We start from the raw sequence: 20,195 nt of genomic DNA, 5'->3' as shown, positions 1-20,195 counted from the left end.
TACGTTATATTCTTTAATTACAGCCACACCGTCTCCGCACACAAGACAAACAGGTTTGCCCTTTATATTTGCGAACATATATTCTGCCTCCCACCTGCCTTGAAAACCCCTGTTTTCAAAGTCCACCTTTCGTTCAGCCATTTTTGGGGTGAGGGATAGCTGAAAGTTGACCACACGTGACTAGCGCCATAAGGATGCTGATGAGAGAGTAAGGCAAGTGCGAGCAATACACTGGCAGTGCATTGTGGGATTTGTAGTATTAGTGGTGCATGCAATATACCAGCGGGCCTGCTCTAATAGAGAAAAAAATTATTCATTAATGATATTCAGGAAATATTCAGGGAAACCGAATAAACACTAAAAACCCTGAAAACCTGGTACCTGAATAAACTCAGCATTAGCCATAGGCGCTTCGATTACTGGGGCCAGCTTTAATAGTAATTAGATTATCTTGCGGGCCAAAGATAATTCCACCGCGGGCCGGATTTGGCCCGTAGGCCTTGAGTTTGACATATATGGTCTAGAATAACAAAGAAAATCACAATCATCATTTTATCTGACAACATGTAAAGTTGCTGGATTTAGATGTTATTCATACACTGAATTCCAAGCTCTGTGCATATGACACAGATCTTGAAACTCAGTTTCTGGACAACATGTTATGATCCTTCAGCTTGTTCTGTTGGTCCATATGCTGGCTCTGTTTTAAAACACCCAAGATCAGCATCTGAGGCCTAAACATTATAAACATTGTGACATTTATTGCTGTGATGTTGTCTACTTACTCTGGATTTCAGAATTTAAATTTGGTCTGCTAAAATGCTACTGGAGATCAGTACATACAATATAGAATATAGAACAGAACATTACAGCACAGGACCAGGCCATTCAGCCCACAATTTTGTGCTGAACCAGCTAAAAGGCAAATCAAAAACACCCAAACACTAATCCCTCCGACCTACACCATGTTCATATCCCTCCATCTTCATCACATCCGTGTGCCTATCTGAACGTCTTTTAAAAGCCTCTGATGTATTTGCGTCTAACACCACACCAGGCAGTGCTTTCTGAATTAAAAAAACTTGCCCCTCACATCCTCCTTGAACTTACTGACCCCCCACCCACCCACCTTCAGTGCATGGCCTCTATTATCAGACATTTTAACCAGATATTCTCTGTCTACTCTATCTATGCCTTTGCCTCTCATATAATCTTACAAACCTCTTCCTGATTTCCCCTCAGCCTCCGGTGTTCCAGTGAAAACAACCCAAGTTTATCCAGCTTCTCATGCTGCCTCTAAACCAGGCAGCGTCCTGGTAAAACTCTTCTACACCCTCTCCAAAGCCTCAACTTCCTTCCTATAGTGGAGTGATCAGAACTGTATGCAAACCTCCAGATGTGGCCTAACCAGAGTTTAATAAATTTGCAACATTACCTCTTGACTTTTGAACTCAATGCCTCGACTGATAAAAGCAAGCGTTCCATAACCCTTCTTACCACCTTATTGATGGATGTAGCCACTTTCAACAAGCTATGAACTTGGATCTCAAGATCTCTCTGCTCAACAACACTGTTAAGGATCTTGCCCTTAACGGTGTACTGGCTCCTTGCATTTTCCCTACCAAGGTGCAACACGTCACACTTATCTCGGTTAAACTCCATCTGCCATTTCTCTGTCCATATCTGCAGCCGATCTATATCATGTTGTATTCTTTGCCAGTCTTCTATGCTATGCACATCTCCACCAATCTTGGTATAATCCATTAATTTACTAACACACCCATCTGCGTTTTCATTCAGGTCATTTATATACATTCCAGCAGCAGAGGTCCCAGCACAGATCCCTGTGGAACACCACTAATTACAGACCTCCAGCTCGAATAACTCCCTTCAACCACTACTCTCTGTCTTCTATGCGTAAGCCAGTTCTGGATCCAAACAACCAATTTGCCGCAGATCCCATGCACCTTAATCTTCTGGATCGGCCTCTCATGAGGGACTTTGTCAAACACCTTACTAAAATCCATGTAAACTTCATCCACTGCCCTACCCTCATCAATCCCTCTTGTCACCTTGTTGAAAAACTCAGTCAAGCTGCTAAGACACGACCTGCCATGCACAAAGCCATGCTGGCTCTCCCTAATTAGGCCATGGGTTTCCAAATGCTTACATAATCAATCCCTAAGAAGTTTCTCCAACAATTTCCCTACAATTGACATGAGACTCACCAGTCTATAGTTCCCAGATTTTCCCTTGTACCTTATCTTAAATAGAGGGACAACATTAGCCTCTGGGACTTTGCCTATGTCTAGAGAGGACACAGAGATACTGGTCAAGGACCCAGCAAATTCACCTCCTACCTCCTTCAAAAACCTGGGATAAATCCCATTGGGCCCTGGGAACTTATCCACCTTAATACTCATTAGGAAGCCAACCTTTGACCTTTAATGTATTTATACATTCAACAGTGATCTCCTGGTCCTCCACATCCTTTTCCTTAGTGAATACTGAAGCAAAGTACTCATTAAGTCCCTCATTCACATACTCCACATCCAAGCACATGTTCCTCCCTTTACCCTTGAGTGGTCTCTCCCTGTCCCCAGTTATTCTCTTGCTCTTGATGTATGAGTAGAATGTCCTGGGACTCACCTTAATCCCATTTGCCAAAGACTTTGCATGAGCTCTCTGGCTTTTCCTAATTCTCTTCCTCAGTTCTTATCTAGTTTGTTTATAATCCTCATGTGCTGTTTGATCCTGACTTCAGAAGCTTTTCATACTTCCCCTTTTCCTTCTCTGGACATACAAGGTTCTCTTATCTTTCCACCACCCTCTTCCTTCCTTCTAAAAGGAATATACCTTTCCTGTGTTCTGTACTCTTGATCTTTAAACACTCTCCACGTGTCTGATGTGGACGTGCCAAAAAAAAGGTGTTTCCCAATTATCTCCTCTTAGTTCCTGCCTAATGCCTTCGTAATTTGCCCTACTCCAATTGAAAACTCTCCCACAAGGATATTACTTATCCTTATCTATAGCTATCCTGAAAGTTAAGGAGTTGTGGTCACTGTACCCTAACTGCTCACCCACTGACAGGTCAGTCACCTGGCCAGGCTCATTACCCAACAATTAATGCTTGTATGTCTGTTTAATTGGGGTAATATTATTACACCATTCCTAGTTAAACCTAGCCTAGGTCAGATCAGCAAGCCTGGCAAATACTCCCAGCATGACATCTACAGGAAGTTGGTCATCTGCCCAGAAACTATAATGAATATTCTAAAGAATCTGCTAACCTGTCTGGTGGTAAAAAATTACTGATGTAGCTTCACACAATCCCATTGATCTGGCTTCTTCCTGATCCCTCCAACTCTGTGGAGTTGGCATGTTCTCATTCTGACTGGGCAGGGTTCCCTTGAGTACCCTGGCTTTCCTCCCCCATCCCAACTATGTGCTAGCTGGTCATTTTAAATTACCCCAAGGGCAGCAGGTGGTAGGAGAATGAAGGGATGGTGTGCAAGAACGGTTATAAGAGAAGGATGTGCAGGAATGTGATTAATGGGACTGCTTCTGAGAGCAAGCATGAACAGTTGATGTGTCAAAAGGCCTCCTCTATGTTCGATAAGAGCACTAGTGTGTTAGAGTTTCTGTAGCTTTCTCTCAGTGGTGCTCACAAAGACATGCCAGCAGATCACTCAAAGACTTTTTTTAAACAAGTTACAGATATATCAAGTGCTTTGTGACTTGTGCATTTGTATTCTTTCTCTATTACACTGGCAATCGGAAATCAAGAACAACACGTCTTTCACCTGCACGTGAGGCAGAATAATAAAACCTTCTAAGCATCTAGTTGTGTGCTTTACTCCTGGAACGGAGCTGTCATTGATCGGTGTATCAGAAAGCAGTCAATGTATCATTAATTTCTTTAAAATGGCACTCAAAGTAAGCTCACGAAAGAAGGCAGCTTTTGTTGTCCGAGAACGTGCACTATTTTTAAAATCCTTGACAAAATGGAACTTACTGATTACGCCGATCCTATCAGCAAGTGGTGCGCCTGGCTTTGCTCTCGATCTCGAATTCTCAGGAAACCAAGAAAGAGAGAAAACACTGAGGGTGTAAACACTATACCTGCCCCAATAGAAAGAGAGAAACACTGCAAAATGCACCAAAAATCCAGGGACTCAACTGTAAAATACAAATGAGGAAATTAATTAACTATCTCTGCATGAGATTGAAGAAGCAGGTTTTTATAGCGTGCAATTTGCTTGTTAAATGTAAAGATGAAGAAAAACCTTTAACTTCCTATTTTGCCAACAAAACCAAATGAAACTCGAAACCTGGACACACAAATCCTTATAGTGTTCTTAAGTGGATCATTGACATTAAAAGGTCTCTGTAAAAATAAGAAACCTTTTGGCTTTCCAATCACAATAGTCAAGTGATTCATAAGAATACAAGAAGTCCTTTAAGTTTACTTGGGACTGTTGTTAAAAAACATATAATTTGGTTAAACATTTATCTTTTGAAAATATCAAATGTATTTTATATTTGATATAACTGAATTCTAATATTCTATCTTGATCGTTCAAGTTTAAGCTATTCTTCACTTACCATGTCCTTGTCCCTTTGCTAAATTCCACTTCTTTCAAACAGTACACTAGTTGTTAAGTAACTAATTCCAAATATTGACTCAGTTAACCAATCATTTGGAATTCCAGTTTTTTTCCCGATGACAGCAGATACAGACCTGAATGAAACTGGTTCAGTGTGCTTTAAATTTTATCCCGGGTCTGCTTTGAGCTCATAGATTAGAATCATAATCAGCTGAAAAACAGGTTATATTGAATATTTAGAGAGAATAAAATATTCATCTTTTATTGCCACCTGATTGAAAATCTGCTCTTCACCCACCTCTTGTCTTTTTTGTTTATGAAAGAAGTCTTCTTTCTCTTTTTTTTTGCATATTATTTTCACTCAGTGTCCCTTAGTTCTTCACCCACTCAATCAAAGAGAACATTTTTTCTCCAACTATTCCCCTACATGATCTCAAGTATCTCAATCAGACCATCTCACAATCTCTTCTGATTAAAGGAGTCAAAGCCTAGCCATTCCAGTCTATAGAACCTGTCATTCCTAAAATCTCTTCGGTATGCTCTCCAAATCCTGCACATCTTTCCAAGAATATGCCCCGCCGGGACTGGGGACAACATTATAATTGTGGCAGTGTTGGTGTTTCATGAAGGTTAATCTTTATTTCCTTACTCTTCTGCCCTACACTCTTTTTATAAAGCCAAGGATGCCATGCGCTCTTTTAACTTCTTTAGATATTTGGACAAGTATGTGCTTTCGAAGAAAATATGCCAAACACGGGCAAATGGGACTATTGGTCAAAGCAAAGCAGATGGACTGAAATGCCCATATCCATATTCCGGAACACTTTAACAGACTTTCACCGTTAACAACCCCACCTGTCTTATAACTGTTCCGGTTATAGAAATTCTCCTTCATAGAATCCACAAATCACTACCCAAAAAATTGTGATCGGGAATAAACTTGAGATATGGAATTAAATTCATCTTTGTGGAATTTATTTAAAAAAACTAAATAAATCAACTCGGTTTCTTAAAACTGATCTTTCTTGACCCATGTGCGGACGACTTACATTCACATATAAGAAAATTGTGACGCTGACTGCTTTCTTGGAACATCTCCATAACGCGGGGGGGGGGGGGGGTCACCTGTACTGAGCAGATATAGTAAATCCCAATCTCACTGTACTTGTCCCTCTTCTGCAGTTATGCCCATTAATTTTATTTCACTTTCCTTATCTTTGCATTACAGTTTTTCCAAATTAAATTTCATCGGAACCAAGGCATCTCCTTGCACAAGACCCTGGATCCCTGTAGGTAGCAGTGTGAGTAGATAAGGTGCTGAGTGCACGACATGTGATTGTCACTTGCATTAGTCAGAGCACAGAAGAAGCATGAACTGAAAAGTTCAAAGTAAATGTTATTACCAAAGTACATATACAACCCCGAGATTCCTTTTCTTGTGGGCATACTCAACAATTCTACAGAATAACAACTGCAACAGAGTCGACGAGGGACCGCCCAACTCGAGTATTCAACCAGAGTGCAGAAGGCAGCAAGCTGTATAAACGCAAAATGAAGAAACAATAATAATAAATAAATAAGGAATCGGTAGCATAAGAGTCCTTGCAAATGACTGTGGGAACATTGGGGCAAGTGAAGTGATGAAAATTCTGTGGAAACTCAATAGGTGACACCTGTGAAAAAAAGGTGAAAGACTTTGGGTTCAGGACCTTTAGTCAGAACTGAGAAAGAGAAAAGCACGTTAGTCTGGATTGCAGAGAGGGTGGTGGGATGTCATAAGAGGAATAGAGGAAGTTTCTCTGATCAAGTGACAAAAGGTGGCTATCAAGGGGCAGTTGAACTCCTTTGTGGGTTCAGTCAAGTGGATACGCCCAGCAGTGAGAGTGTACAAATGGAAAAAAAGGGGGGAAAAATGAGATGGCAGACAAAAAAAAGGTCAGTTCTGTTACAAACAGAAGGAAAGAGCAAGTTAACTTAAATTGGAAATTTTGATTTGAGACCTGCTGACTGCAGCTGTAGATAAAAGTGTTTTTAGGTTTGCATTGGACCTTGTAACAGCACAGGAGACCACAGACAGCGAGGTCAGGGGAGGATGGTGAATTAAAGTGGCAGGCAACTGAAAACTCAGGCTGTTCGTGCACAATGATCACCCAGTCTGTGTTTCATTTCCCCAGGGCAGGGGAGGTCACACTGTGACACAGAATGCAGTACCCTCGATCACAAACAGTGCAAGTGAAAACACCTACATCTGGAAAGACTGGGTCAGGGGTGGTGGGAAGGGAGGAAGCCAAGGGCAAGTGTTGCCTATAATGCAGTTGGATAGGAGTATTGGTGCCAGATAATGGGGAGTGGAAGACAATCCAAGGAGCACAAAGAGAGAAATGCCCATGAAAAGAGAAAGAGGAAGGGATGCGAATACTTGATTGGTGGTGGAATGGGTTCAACTCACCCATCACGCTTCTCTGTCTCAGTTCTCTGGACTAACTTGTCTTTTTCTTTCACAAACAAGAGAAAATCTGCAGATGCTGGAAATCCAAGCAACACACACACAATGCTGGAGGAACTCAGCAGGCCAGACAGCATCTATGGAAAAGAGAACAGTCGACGTTACAGTCAATCAAGACCCTTCAGGAGGACTGGAAAAAAAAAGATGAGGAGTCAGAGTTAGGAGGTGGGGGGAGGGGAGGGAGGCAGATAAGGTGATACACAATGAAGGGGGAAGGGGGGGAAGAAAAGAGCTGGGAAGGTGATTGTGAAAGAGATACAGGGCTGGAGAAGGGGAAATCTAATAGGAGAAGACAGAAGGCCATGGAAGAACGAAAGTGCGGCGATGCACTGGAGGGAGGCAATGGGCAGGCAAGGACATAAGGTGAGTGAGGGAAAAGGGGATGGGGAATGGTAAAAGGGGGAGGGGCATTAACAGAAGTTTGATTAATCAATGTTCATGGCATCAGTTTGGAGGCTACCCAGATGGAATATAAGGTGTTGTTCCTCAGTGTGGCCTCATTGCAATAGTAGAGGAGGCCATGGACCGGATATGTCGGAATAGGAATGGGAAGCAGAAAGGGTGGCAACACACACAAAATGCTGGTGGAACACAGCAGGCCAGGCAGCATCTGGAGGTGAAGCACTGTCGACGTTTCGGGCCGAGTCCCTTCATCAGGACTAACCGAAAGGAAAGATAGTAAGAGATTTGAAAGTAGTGGGGGGAGGGGGAAATGCGAAATGATAGGAGAAGACCGGAGGGGGTGGGATGAAGCTGAGAGCTGGAAAGGTGATTGGGAAAAGGGATACCGAGCTGGAGAAGGGAAAGGATCATGGGACGGGAGGCCTCGGGAGAAAGAAAGTGGGGGGGGGGAGCACCAGAGGGAGATGGAGAACAGGCAAACAACTAAATATGTCAGGGATGGGGTAGGAAGGGGAGGAGGGGCATTAACGGAAGTTAGAGAAGTCAATGTTCATGCCATCAGGTTGGAGGCTACCCAGACAGTATATAAGGTGTTGTTCCTCCAACCTGAGTTTGGATTCATTTTGACAGTAGAGGAGGCCATGGATAGACATATCAGAATGGAAATGGGACGTGGAATTAAAATGTGTGGCCACGTGGAGATCCTGCTTTTTCTGGCAGACCGAGTGTAGGTGTTCAGTGAAACGGTCTCCCAGTCTGCGTCAGGTCTCACCAATATATAAAAGGCCACACCGGGAGCACCGGACGCAGTATACCACACCAGCCGACTCACAGGTGAAGTGTCACCTCACCTGGAAGGACTGTCTGGGGCCCTGAATGGTGGTGAGGGAGGAAGTGTAAGGGCAGGTGTAGCACTTGTTCTGCTTACAAGGATAAGTGCCAGGAGGGAGATCGGTGGGAAGGGATGGGGGGATGAGTGGACAAGGGAGTTGCATAGGGAGCGATCCCTGCGGAAAGCAGAAAGAAGGTGGGGGGGGGGGGGGAGGGAAAGATGTGCTTGGTAGTGGGATCCCGTTGGAGGTGGCAGAAGTTACGGAGAATTATACATTGGACCCGGAGGCTGGTGGGGTGGTAGGTGAGGACAAGGGGAACCTTATTCCTGGTGGGGTGGCAGGAGGATGAGGTGAGGGCAGATGTACGCGAAATGGAAGAGATGCAGTTGAGGGCAGATTTGATGACGGAGGAAGGGAAGCCCCTTTCTTTGAAGAAGGAGGACATCTCCATTCTGGAATGAAAAGCATCAGCCTGAGAGCAGATGTGGCGGTGGTGGGGGACATGCGAGACGGGGATGACATTTTTACAAGTAACAGGGTGGGAAGTCCAGGTGGCTTTCTTACTCAGTTCAAATGTCCTGATGAAGGGTTCCAAAGTAGAAACATTAACCATTGCTGCCTAACTTGCTGAGGTCTTCCAGCATTTTCTGTTTTTATTTCAGAATTCCTGTTTTTTTTTACAGAATATAGTAGAGAGGGTGCGGTACAAATGCTACAAAATGTAATTCAGGCGAAAGGTGGAGTACTTGGTAAATTAGGGTTGCCATAAGCTAGGGAGGATGAAGTTACACTGGAGAGACAGCTGAGGGAACACACCAGGATGGTGGATGGGTTGAAGAATTTCAGTTGTGGGCAGAGACCAGATAGTGTGGGCTTGTTTTCCTTGAAGTGGAGAAGGCTGAGGGGGGTTATAACAAAGCTACACTAATTATGCAGTGAAGTGCATTGATAGGGAGATAGTAGGAATCTTTTATCTAAGGCAGAGGCAGCTAACACTAGAGGGTTTACCCCTTCAAAACGCTTCTACTGTCTGTTGCACTGCGCTTTTACTGCACTGCGCGTGGCCAAGTGATTAAGGCATTGGTCTAGTGACCTGAAGGTTGCTAGTTCAAGCCAAGGCAGCGTGTTGTGTCCTTAAGCAAGGCACCTAACCACACATTGCTCTGCGACAACACCAGTACCAAGCTGTATCGGCCCTTGCCCTTCCCTTGGACAACGTCAGTGGTGTGGAGAGGGGAGACTTGCTGAATGGGCAACTGCTGCAAGTGCTGATAATCCGAATAGGACATACATGGTAAATGGTAGGGCATTGACGAATGCAGTAGAACAGAGTGATCTAGGAATAATGGTGCATAGTTCCCTGAAGGTGGAATCTCATGTGGATAGGGTGGTGAAGAAAGTTTTTGGTATGCTGGTCTTTATAAATCAGAGCATTGAGTATAGGAGTTGGGATGTAATGTTAAAATTGTACAAGGCATTAGTAAGGCCGAATTTGGAGTATTGTGTACAGTTCTGGTCACTGAATTATAGGAAAGATGTCAACAAAATAGAGAGAGTACAGAGAAGATTTACTAAAATGTTACCTGGGTTTCAGCACCTAAATTACAGGGAAAGGTTGAGCAAGTTAGATCTTTATTCTTTGGAGTGTAGAAGGTTGAAGGGGGACTTGATAGAGGTATTTAAAATTATGAGGGGGATAGATAGAGTTGACGTGGATTGGCTTTTTCCATTGAGAGTATGGGAGATTTAATCAAGAGGACATGAGTTGAGAGTTAGGGGGCAAAAGTTTAAGGGTAACCCAAGGGAGAATTTCTTTACTCAGAGAGCGGTAGCTGTGTGGAACAAGCTTCCAGCAGAAGTGGTAGAGGCAGGTTCGGTATTGTCATTTAAAGTAAAATTGGATAGGTATATGGACAGGAAAGGAATGGAGGGTTATGGGCTGAGTGCCGGTCAGTGGGACTAGGTGAGAGTAAGCGTTTGACACGGACTAGAAGGGCCGAGGGCCTGTTTCCGTGCTGTAATTGTTATATGGCTATATGGTTATAACTGACGGTCTACCATACTACCCTGCCCAGCCCTACACCCTGGAAACTTTCCAGGTGCAAATCCATGGTCTCTCGAGACTAACGGATGCCTATATTACTGTTTAGGTACATTTTTGTCAGCCTGCATTAAATTCCAAATCTCCCATCCCCTATTTACTATAATTACATTGAAATTGATCCTTTTCCAATTGACCACTATTATCATTTTGTGAACTTTACAATATTACGGTTGATTTTCCCTGGATATTTGCCCCATATACTTGTTTCCTATATAGTACAGTAACATAGCAGTTAGCACGGCGCTAATACAGCTGGGGGTATTGGAGTTCAGAATCCAGTTCTGGCGTCAACTGTAAGGAGTCAGTACATCCTTCCTCTAGAATGGGTGCGTTCTCTCTGGGAGCTCTGGTTTCCTCCCACGATCCAAGGGCATACTGGCTAGTAGATTCACACAAGAGAAAATCTGCAGACGCTGGAAATCCAAGCAACACATACACACACAAGATGCTGGAGGAACTCAGCAGGTCAGGCAGCAGCTACAGGAAAGAGTAAACAGTCGACACTTCAGGCTGAGACACTCCAAGTTCCTCCAGCATTTTGTGCGTGTTGCTCCGCTTAGTAGGTTAATTGGTTGTTGTAAATTTCCCGTGATTAGGCTAGGGTTAAATCAGGGGTTGCTCACATTAGAGCTCAAAGAACCAGAAGAACCTATTTCATGCTGTATCAATAAAATAAATAAATATAATTGCAGGAATCTTTTAATTGTCTAGCCTAAATGCATAGATTTGCTTAAATCAAATGCTTAAACACTCATTTATTCACCAGACTTCTGTTTTTGTGTTCCTTATATCTTAGAAATATGCCTCAGGAGTAAACATTCTGACATGTTACTCATTATTTATGTGTACAATGTCCTGTGTATGTTACTCAAAATGGCCTCTTTGGTTTGTTACAAGTAGGAATGCTTCTTTGTCGGATAAGTGTTTCTCTCGCCGTTGTTTCACTTTAGAATGGCTGATATGGTAATTGTATTCATTTGTTAATCAATGGGGAATGTTATTGTGTCGTGACGCTGGGAACTTGGGGGAGGGGTTTTCGCGGGTTTTTTGGTGGGAGGAGAGTGCGGGAGGAAGACGTCGAGGAAGGTGGATGTGCGCTGCACTGCTCGGAAAACCCCCGGGCGTGGTCTTAGGTGCGAAGACGTGGAGGTCGGAGGCAAGCGACGAGGGGTCGAATGGTTCGTTGATTGAGCTCCAACGAGTGCACTAAACAGACTGAACTTTGATAAGTTGGCGCCTTTTGTTTTTTTCCTTGTATATATATATATATATATATATTGTATTGCCTACTACTCTTTTAATTTTAGTAAACTCTTTAAAGTGTATTTCATAACGGTATTTGTTGTGGGTTTGATACTGTTGGCGGGCGCGAGGCATAAAACTCGATTCTCACAGCACCTGCGTGTACGGGAGGTGGGATTGGTGTGTGGCTGGATCTCCTTTTCCCCTAGACATATACCAGCCTGTTGGGTAAGTGTTACATATGCAAATGATTTGGATATGAAGGTATATAGCACAATTAACAAGTTTGCAGATGATATTAAATTAGGGGTATTGTTGATAGTGAAATAGGAGTGGCTATTGGATTTCAACTTAGATATGTGAGAAGATGCATTTTTGACAGGCAGACCAGGGTTGATTTATACAGTGAAAGGCAGGGCACTGATGAGTGCTGTGGGACAGAGGAACCTGATATTACAAGACAGGGCGGTGAAGAAGCTGTTCAGTATTTTATCAATCAGGGCATTGAGTTTAATCATAGGGACACTGTGTTCAAAGTTCAATGTAAATTTATTATCATAGTGCATGTATATCAGCAAAGATGGGAAAAGGCTATTGAAGGACAATGATGACATCAATTCTTGATGGAAGGAACACTTACAGGAGCTCCTTAATCGTAACACCACTGTTGACATTGAAGTCATCAACTATCTCTCACAATGACACATGAAGGAGGACATGAGTAAGCCTCCTTACAGACGGCTTACAAGAAATTGAGGAACAACAAGGCCACTGGGCCTGATGGAATTCCAGCAGAAATCCTCAAGGAAGGTGGCTCAGAATCTTTAAGTCATACTCTTGGCTTGCTTGTCAAGATCTGGCACCAGGAGAAGATTCCAGCTGAACTCAGGGATGCCCTGATTGTCACATTCTCCAAAAAGAGTGACAAAGCCGACTGTGGAAACTATAGAGGCATCTCTCTCCTCTCTACAACAGGAAAGGTATTCACCTGAATGTTCACCTTTCACCTCTCACAAAAGGTCTCATGCCTGAGTCTCCATGCGGCTTCCGTCCAGCCAGAGGAACATTTGAAATGATTTTTACAGCACATGTATTGCAGGAGGGAACCAGGGAACAACATCTCCCATTTTATATGGCTTTCATAGACCTTACAAAAACATTTGACTCTGTAAATCGTCCTGCCCTTTGGGAGGTACTGTCCAAAATCATGAGCCCGAAGAAATATCTCAAGGTCCTGCTGCTCTTACACAATGATATGAGTGCAACAATCATCAGCAACAGCAGCTCTGAAACGGCACCTTTTAAGCTCGAGTCTGGGGTCAAATGAGTGCATCATTGTCCCAACTCGGCTTGCTGTTTTCATTGCTACCTCCCTGGCCAAGACCTCCCACAAGGAGTCCAGATTCTCTTTTGGACAGATGGAGAGGCTCTTAACAGGTTTAAGGCAAAGAGCAAGGTGTCAACTACTTCAGTCATGGAGTTCCAATATGCAGATGACAATGGCATCGTAGCTCACTCTGAGGAAGATCTGCAGTGCTTAAAGGATGTTTTTCTAGAGCATACAAGCTCCTGGGGCTTGATCTAAACATTAAGAAAACCCAAGTCCTGCACCAACCTGCTCCAGACCAAACTCCTAAATCTCCACCATCCAAGTTGACAACAACCCTCTGGAGAACACTGAGCATTTTCCATATCTTGGCAGTCTTCTTTCTTCAAGAGCCAACATTTGAAACCAACATTTTGAATACTGGGATATCAAGACTAACACTATAGCTTCTGGACTCTATAGTCCTCCCTTTCTTGCTATATGGAGCAGAGTCATGGACAACATCAACACATACAAAAGCTGGATGAACTCAGCAGATCAGGCAGCATCTGTTGAAATGAACAGTCAACTTTTCGGGCTGAGACCCTTCATCAGGACTGAAGAAGGAGGGGGCAGAGGCCCTATAAAGAAAGTGAGGGGAGGGTGGAAGGTGCCAGGTGAAAAACCAATCAGAGGAAAGATCAAGGGGTAGGGGTGGGGGAGGGGAAGCAGGGAGGGGATAGGCAGGAGAGGTGAAGAAGGAATGTAAGGGGAAAGCACAATGGGTAGCAGAAGAAGGCAGAATCATGAGAGAGGTGATAGGCAGCTAGAAGAGGAGGCAGAGTGAAAGTTGGATGGTGGAAGGGAGAGGAAGGAGGAGGGAGGCCAAACTCAGGTCGGAGGAGCAACACCTCATATACCGTCTGGGTAGTCTCCAGCCCTTTGGTATGAACATCGAATTCTCCAACTTCCGGTAATTCCCTCCCTCTCCCTTCCCCCATCCCATTTTCACTCTGCCTCCTCTTCCAGCTGTCATTCACCTCTCTCATGATCTCATCTGGAAGCAAAACCTTGTCACATATATCACTTAATTTTACTTTGTAGTAGGTGATAGCAATCAAGCCCTGCCTCAGCTGTCAAGCATCCTTCTGTGATGCCATTTTGGACTGGAGTTGCTATTTTGCTTTCTGGAGGTTGTGCCTGGAACTTGGTCTCCAGACCTGAACACCCACGAGCTGGCCCTCAGCAGACTGTGGATCTCTTGGCTCATTCAACATTTCTGGTTGAGGGAGATTCTGAATGATTTTGTGGGGATTTGAAAGGCACTGGGGTAGACTGTTTCTGGTTTGCTAATCACAGTATTTGATACATTGATTGCTTGCTTAACACTGGCTTTCAGCAGTATGTAGATTGCAGTCAGGATCAAGGAGGGGAACTCTCTCAGTACCTAGAGGCAAAGGAACTTAACCATTCGGGAAAACAAGAGTGCAACAAGACCACCACATCCAAGGACCATGAAGAATTTATCATGAAACACAGACCCTGACCCCCACACGTCTTGCCCTTTTTGAATCAGCAGTCCAATCCATCTGGTGGATGGAGAAGCCATCGAGTCTGATTGCTGAATCTGGCATGTCTGATGTGAGCCATGTCTTTATGAAATAGATAATACAGCAATCCCTCATTTCTCTCCAATACAGCAGTCTTGCCCTTAAGTCTTCTATCTTGTTCTCCAGAGGGAGTACATTTGATAACGTGATACTGGGTAGAGGAAGCTTTACATCTGAGTTATAGGGAGAGGTTGACCATGCTGAATCTGTGTCCCTGGAGTGCAAGAGAATGAATTTATAAGATGATGAAAATATGGATAAGCTGCAAGGTCATAATCTTTTTGGCAAGGTTAAAGAATCCAAAACTAGAAGGCAAAGATGCAAGAGGGGAAAGATTAGAAGGGATCTGAGAGGTAACTTTTCACAGACGGTAGTGAGTATCTGGATTGAGCTGCCACAAGAACTGGTCAATAGACAGTAGGTGCAGAAGTAGACCATTCGTCCCCTCGAGTCTGCACCGCCATTCTGAGATCATGGCTGATCACTCACTATCAATACCCAGTCCCTGCCTTGTCCCCATATCCCTTGATTCCCCTATCCATCAGATATCTATCCAGCTCCTTCTTGAAAGCATCCAGAGAATTGGCCTCCACCGTCTTTCGAGGCAGTGCATTCCACACCTCCACAACTCTCTGGGAGAAGAAGTTTTTCCTCAACTCTGTTTTAAATAACTGACCTCTTATTCTCGATCCATGCCCTCTGGTACTGGACTCTCCCAACATCTGGAACATATTTCCTGCCTCAATCCTATCAAATCCTTTAATTATCTTAAACGTTTCAATCAGATCCCCTCTCAATCTCCTCAATTCCAGTGTGTACAAGCCCAATCTCTCCAATCTCTCTGCGTAAGACAGCCCTGCCATCCCAGGAATCAACCTAGTGAATCTACGCTGCACTTCCTCAATTGCCAGAATGTCCTTCCTTAAACCTGGAGACCAAAACTGTACACAATATTCCAGGTGTGGTCTCACCAGGGCCCTGTACAAATGCAAAAGGACATCCTTGCTCTTGTACTCAATTCCCCTTGTAATAAAGGCCAACATTCCATTTTCCCTCTTCACTGCCTGTTGCACTTGCTCATTCACCTTCATTGACTGATGAACTAGGACTCCTAGGTCTCTTTGCATTTCTCCCTTACCTAACTCTACACCGTTCAGACAATACTCTGCCCTCTTGTTCCTGCTTCCAAAGTGGATAACTTCACATTTATTCACATTGAATGACATCTGCTAAGTATCTGCCCACTCACCCAGCCTATCCAAGTCTCCCTGTATTCTCCTAACGTCCTCTTCGCATGTCACACTGCCACCCAGTTAAGTATCGTAAACTGTCAATACTATTTGGTCGAGGTGGATACAAATGCACATTTAGAAGGCATTTGGATAGGTACCTGGAGGGGAGGGGCTTGGAGAGTTATGGGCCAAATATGGCAACTGGGACTAGCAGGGAGGACACTGTGGTTAGCATGTACCTGTTGGGCCAAAGGGCCTGATTCATGCTGTATTAACCTATGACTATGTATAAAACTGAATTAAATTCCATTTGCCACTCTTCTGCCCACAGAACGTCCATTAATATCTTCCTACGAGCAGAAAATGTCTTCCTCATTATGAAGCATATGGTTACTCTTTACTTATCATCTCATGCCCACAAAACATCAAGCTGCTGATCCCAAGCCCTCATTCATGGCTATGTTTCTTTTTTCACATTTTCTCTCTTTTTAACTATCTTTATGTGGATGAGGCACTGTGAATGTATTTGAGATTGCTACTTTTTGCTAACTGCTTAGAATTTGTCTATAGGATTACATTAATTTATTTTTGCCCACTCCATTTAAACAAATATAGCCTATAAATTCTGTCTGTTAACTTCCTGGCACATCACCTTCCTGATACATTTGACTCTGATACCAGGGAGGGAACGGACCATCCTAAAACATTCCCATCGACAAATCCGTTCCTGAATTTTGTCCACCACATCTACGCCCCAATAGTCCAAAGGACCTGCCTCTGTGTGAAAAAGTTGACCAAACTTTGATTAAAACGTCTACACTTGAGCAGATAAAGTACCCAGGGTTGCTGGTTACCTGGTCCTGATCATTCTCCAGCATCAGGATCAGATGAACCTGAGATGTGGCATCTTCTACACTCCATATAATTAATACATTATGGACAATCACTATCTGGGGTAGAATGTCTTGAGTTAGAGTGTTTCAGCTCATTCTCACACCCATCATGTTCTTAGTTACAACAATAGTAAAAGGCTTGAAAACTTAGTTAACAGTATTAACCAGCTGACAAAAAAATGGGGAAGGTGATAGTGGAGGACACCCACTGTTTCATGGTGTTGTCCAGTTCTCTACGGATATGCAGTCATTAATGAAGGACACAGAGGGAAGAAACAATGTGCATCATCAAAGATCCCTAAAGCAGCGTTAGTAGTTAGTGATCACAGACCAGAGCAAGTAGTGGCATAGGGAGTATCATGTATTCATTCAACCTGGTACCAAGCTGAAGAGCAAGTTAATGCTATTTGGGAATCCTGTGTTGGTGTCTGACTGCACTAAAATTGCCTTTTATTTTTGTCTGATCAGATGCCTCTATATAATCTGCTAAACACCGATTCACAGTATTGTTCTCTGTGACTCTACAGCAATCCACCAAGGCTACAAAGTGTGAACTGTGGCTGTAACTGAGTGATTTGTCAGCAGGTGGCATATTACATTCTGAATTAGGTCCTAAACCACTGAAAACCAAACTTATCCTTAAAATAGTAATACATGTATCAACCAGTGGACTAGTACCAAAGACAAGTTTAATTCTTAATAAAACCATAAGACGTAGGAGCGGAATTAGGCCACTTGCCCCATCAAGTCTGCTCTGTCATCCTATCATGGTTGACTTATTATCCCTCTCAACCCTATTCTCCAACCTTCTCTCAGTAACCTTTGACATCAGATTAATCAAGGATCTATCAACCTTCGCCTTAAATATACCCAGTGACTAGGATGCAATGCATTCCATAGATTCGCCACCCTCTAGCTAAAGAAACTTTTCTTCATCTCTGTCCTAAATGGACGTCCCTCTATTCTGAGGCTGTGCCCTCTGGTCCTAGTCTCTCCCACTATAGGAAGCATCCTTTCCATATCCATTCTATACTGGCCTTTCAATATTCGATACATTTCAATGAGACACCACCCCCCCCCCCCAATTCTTCTAATCTCCAGCGAGTACAGGCCCAGAGCCATCAAACACTCCTCAAATGTTAAACCTTTCATTCCTGGGATCATTCTCATGGACATTCTCTGGACCTTTTCCACTGCCAGCACATCTTTTTCTTAGAATAAGTGGCCCAAAGCTGCATAGAGTTATCAAATGCTCCTCTATATGCACCCTTTCATATCCAAAATCATTCTCGTGAATCTCCACTGGACTCTCTCCAATGCCAGCTCATCTTATCTGAGATAAGGGGCCCAAAACTGTTCACAATACTCCGTGTGGTCTGACCAATGCCTTATAAAGCCTCAGCCTTATATTCTTGCCTTTATATTCTGGCCCTCTTGAAGTGAATACTAACATTGCAGTTGCCTTCCATACCAACGACTCAACCTACATGTTAACCTTTATGAAATTTTGCATGAGAATTCTCATGTCCGTTTGCACCTCTGATTTTAGACTTCCCTCCCCATTTGGAAAATAGTCAGAATCAGGATCAGGTTTATTATCACTGGCGTGTGACGTGAAATTTGTTAACTTAGCAGCAGCAGTTCAATGCAATACATAATCAAGCAAAGAAAATATAATTACAGTATAATAATAAAATTAAAAAATAATAAATAAGCAAGTAAATCAATTACGTATATTGAATAGATTAAAAAACATACAAAAACAGAAATACTGTATATTAAAAAAAAGTGAGGTAGTGTCCAAAGATTCAATGTCCATTTAGGAATTGGATGGCAGAGGGGAAGAAGCTGTTACTGAATTGCTGAGTGTGTGCCTTCAGGCTTCTGTACCTCCTATCTGATGGTAACAGTGAGAAAAGAGCATGCCCTGGATGCTGGATGTCCTTAATAATGGATGCTGCCTTTCTGAGACACCGCTCCCTGAAGGTGTCCTGGGTACTTTGTAGGTGAGTACACAAGATGGAGCTGACTAGATTTACAACCTTCAGCAGCTTCTTTTGGTCCTGTGCAGTAGCCCCTCCATACCAGACTGTGATGTAGCCTGTCAGAATGCTCTCTATGGTACAACTATAGAAGTTTTCAAGTGTACTTGTTGACATGCCAAATCTTTTCAAACTCCGAATAAAGTATAGCCGCTGCCTTGCCTTCTTTATAACTACATCGATATGCTGGGACCATCAACATGTAGTTTACTCCTTTATTCATTCTACCAAAGTACATGACCATACACTTCCTTACATTGCATTCCACCTTGCACTTCTTTGTCCATTCCCCCAATCTGTTCTTCGGCAGACACCCTGCTTCCTCAACACAACCTGCCCCTCCACCTATCATCGTATTGTCCGCAAACTTGGCCACAAAGCCAATGATCCTTCATCCAGATCATTGACATATAATGTGAAAAGAAGCTGAGCTATGCAGTGGTGGATAAGCAAGTTCAGCCTCTGGAAGTAGTTGGGGAAGGGAAAGGTTTGGAGATGCAAAAGATGGCACTTGTTGGAATCTGGAGCAGCTCACAAAAAGTGAGAGGAGCTCAGTCAGTCAGGGAGCATCTAAGGAGGAAAATAGACAATCAACGGTTCAGTTCATGGGGACTGCAGATGAGGGAATAGATTTGATGGTGATAGAGTTTTTGCTGGTGTCAGAGAACTGCAACCACTAAAGCAGATTTTTTTAAAGCAGGTACTGCATTATATCATCAATAAGGAAAAACATGTTGGAAATCTGGTGTTAGCCCATAAACTTCTCCATTTAGAGTCATAGAACACGGCAGTACCAAAACAGGCCCTTTAGCCCACCTAGTCCACACTGAGCTACTCCCATTGACTTGCACGCCATACCCCACCCATTCATGTACTTAACCAAACTTTTCTTCAACGTTGCAATCACACCAGCATCCACCACTTCTGCTGTGGTTTGTTCCTCACTTGCAATGTCCTCTGACTGCAGAAGAACCCACTCAGGTTCTCCTTGTGGGGCAATATGGTAGCATAGTGTTTGCTGTACACTTTACGGGTTCAATTCCCATCACCGCCTGCAAGGAACTCTCCCCCATGATTGTGTGGGCTTCCTCCTAGTGCTCCGGTTTCCTCCCACAATCCAAAGACCTACCGGTTGGTAGGTTAATTGGTTATTGTAAATTATCCTGTGATTATGCTTGCAGTAAATCAGAGGATTGTTGGTTGGCATGGCTCAGAGGGCTGAAAGGGCCTGTTCTGCAATGTATCTGAGTAAAATAAATATTTCATCCTTCACCCTTAACCTATGAGCTCTAGCTCTAGTCTCTCCCTGCTTGCATTTACCCTATTTATATCTTTCATAATTTTGTATACCTCTATCAAATCTTCCCTCATTCTCCTACACTCCACAGAATAAAGTCCTAACCTATTCAATTTTTCCC

General features: G+C 43.4%; 1 protein-coding gene across 1 annotated transcript in view; it reads right to left on the bottom strand.

Annotated features, from left to right (window-relative positions):
* Positions 1-4,645, bottom strand: part of LOC132380432 (coagulation factor IX) — a 39,169-nt gene extending 34,524 nt beyond the window's left edge. Inside the window, exon 1 of the mRNA XM_059949229.1 lies at positions 4,606-4,645. Coding sequence (XP_059805212.1) covers positions 4,606-4,608 — 3 coding nt within the window. The 5' untranslated portion in view covers positions 4,609-4,645. The remainder of the gene's footprint in view (positions 1-4,605) is intronic.
* Positions 4,646-20,195: the final 15,550 nt, after the last annotated feature.

The sequence above is a fragment of the Hypanus sabinus genome, chromosome 2 (assembly GCF_030144855.1).
Source record: "Hypanus sabinus isolate sHypSab1 chromosome 2, sHypSab1.hap1, whole genome shotgun sequence".
NCBI classification, from domain to species: Eukaryota; Metazoa; Chordata; class Chondrichthyes; order Myliobatiformes; family Dasyatidae; genus Hypanus; species Hypanus sabinus.
The sequence above is the reverse complement of the archived record's forward strand: the minus strand, read 5'-3'. Positions and strand labels throughout refer to the sequence as shown.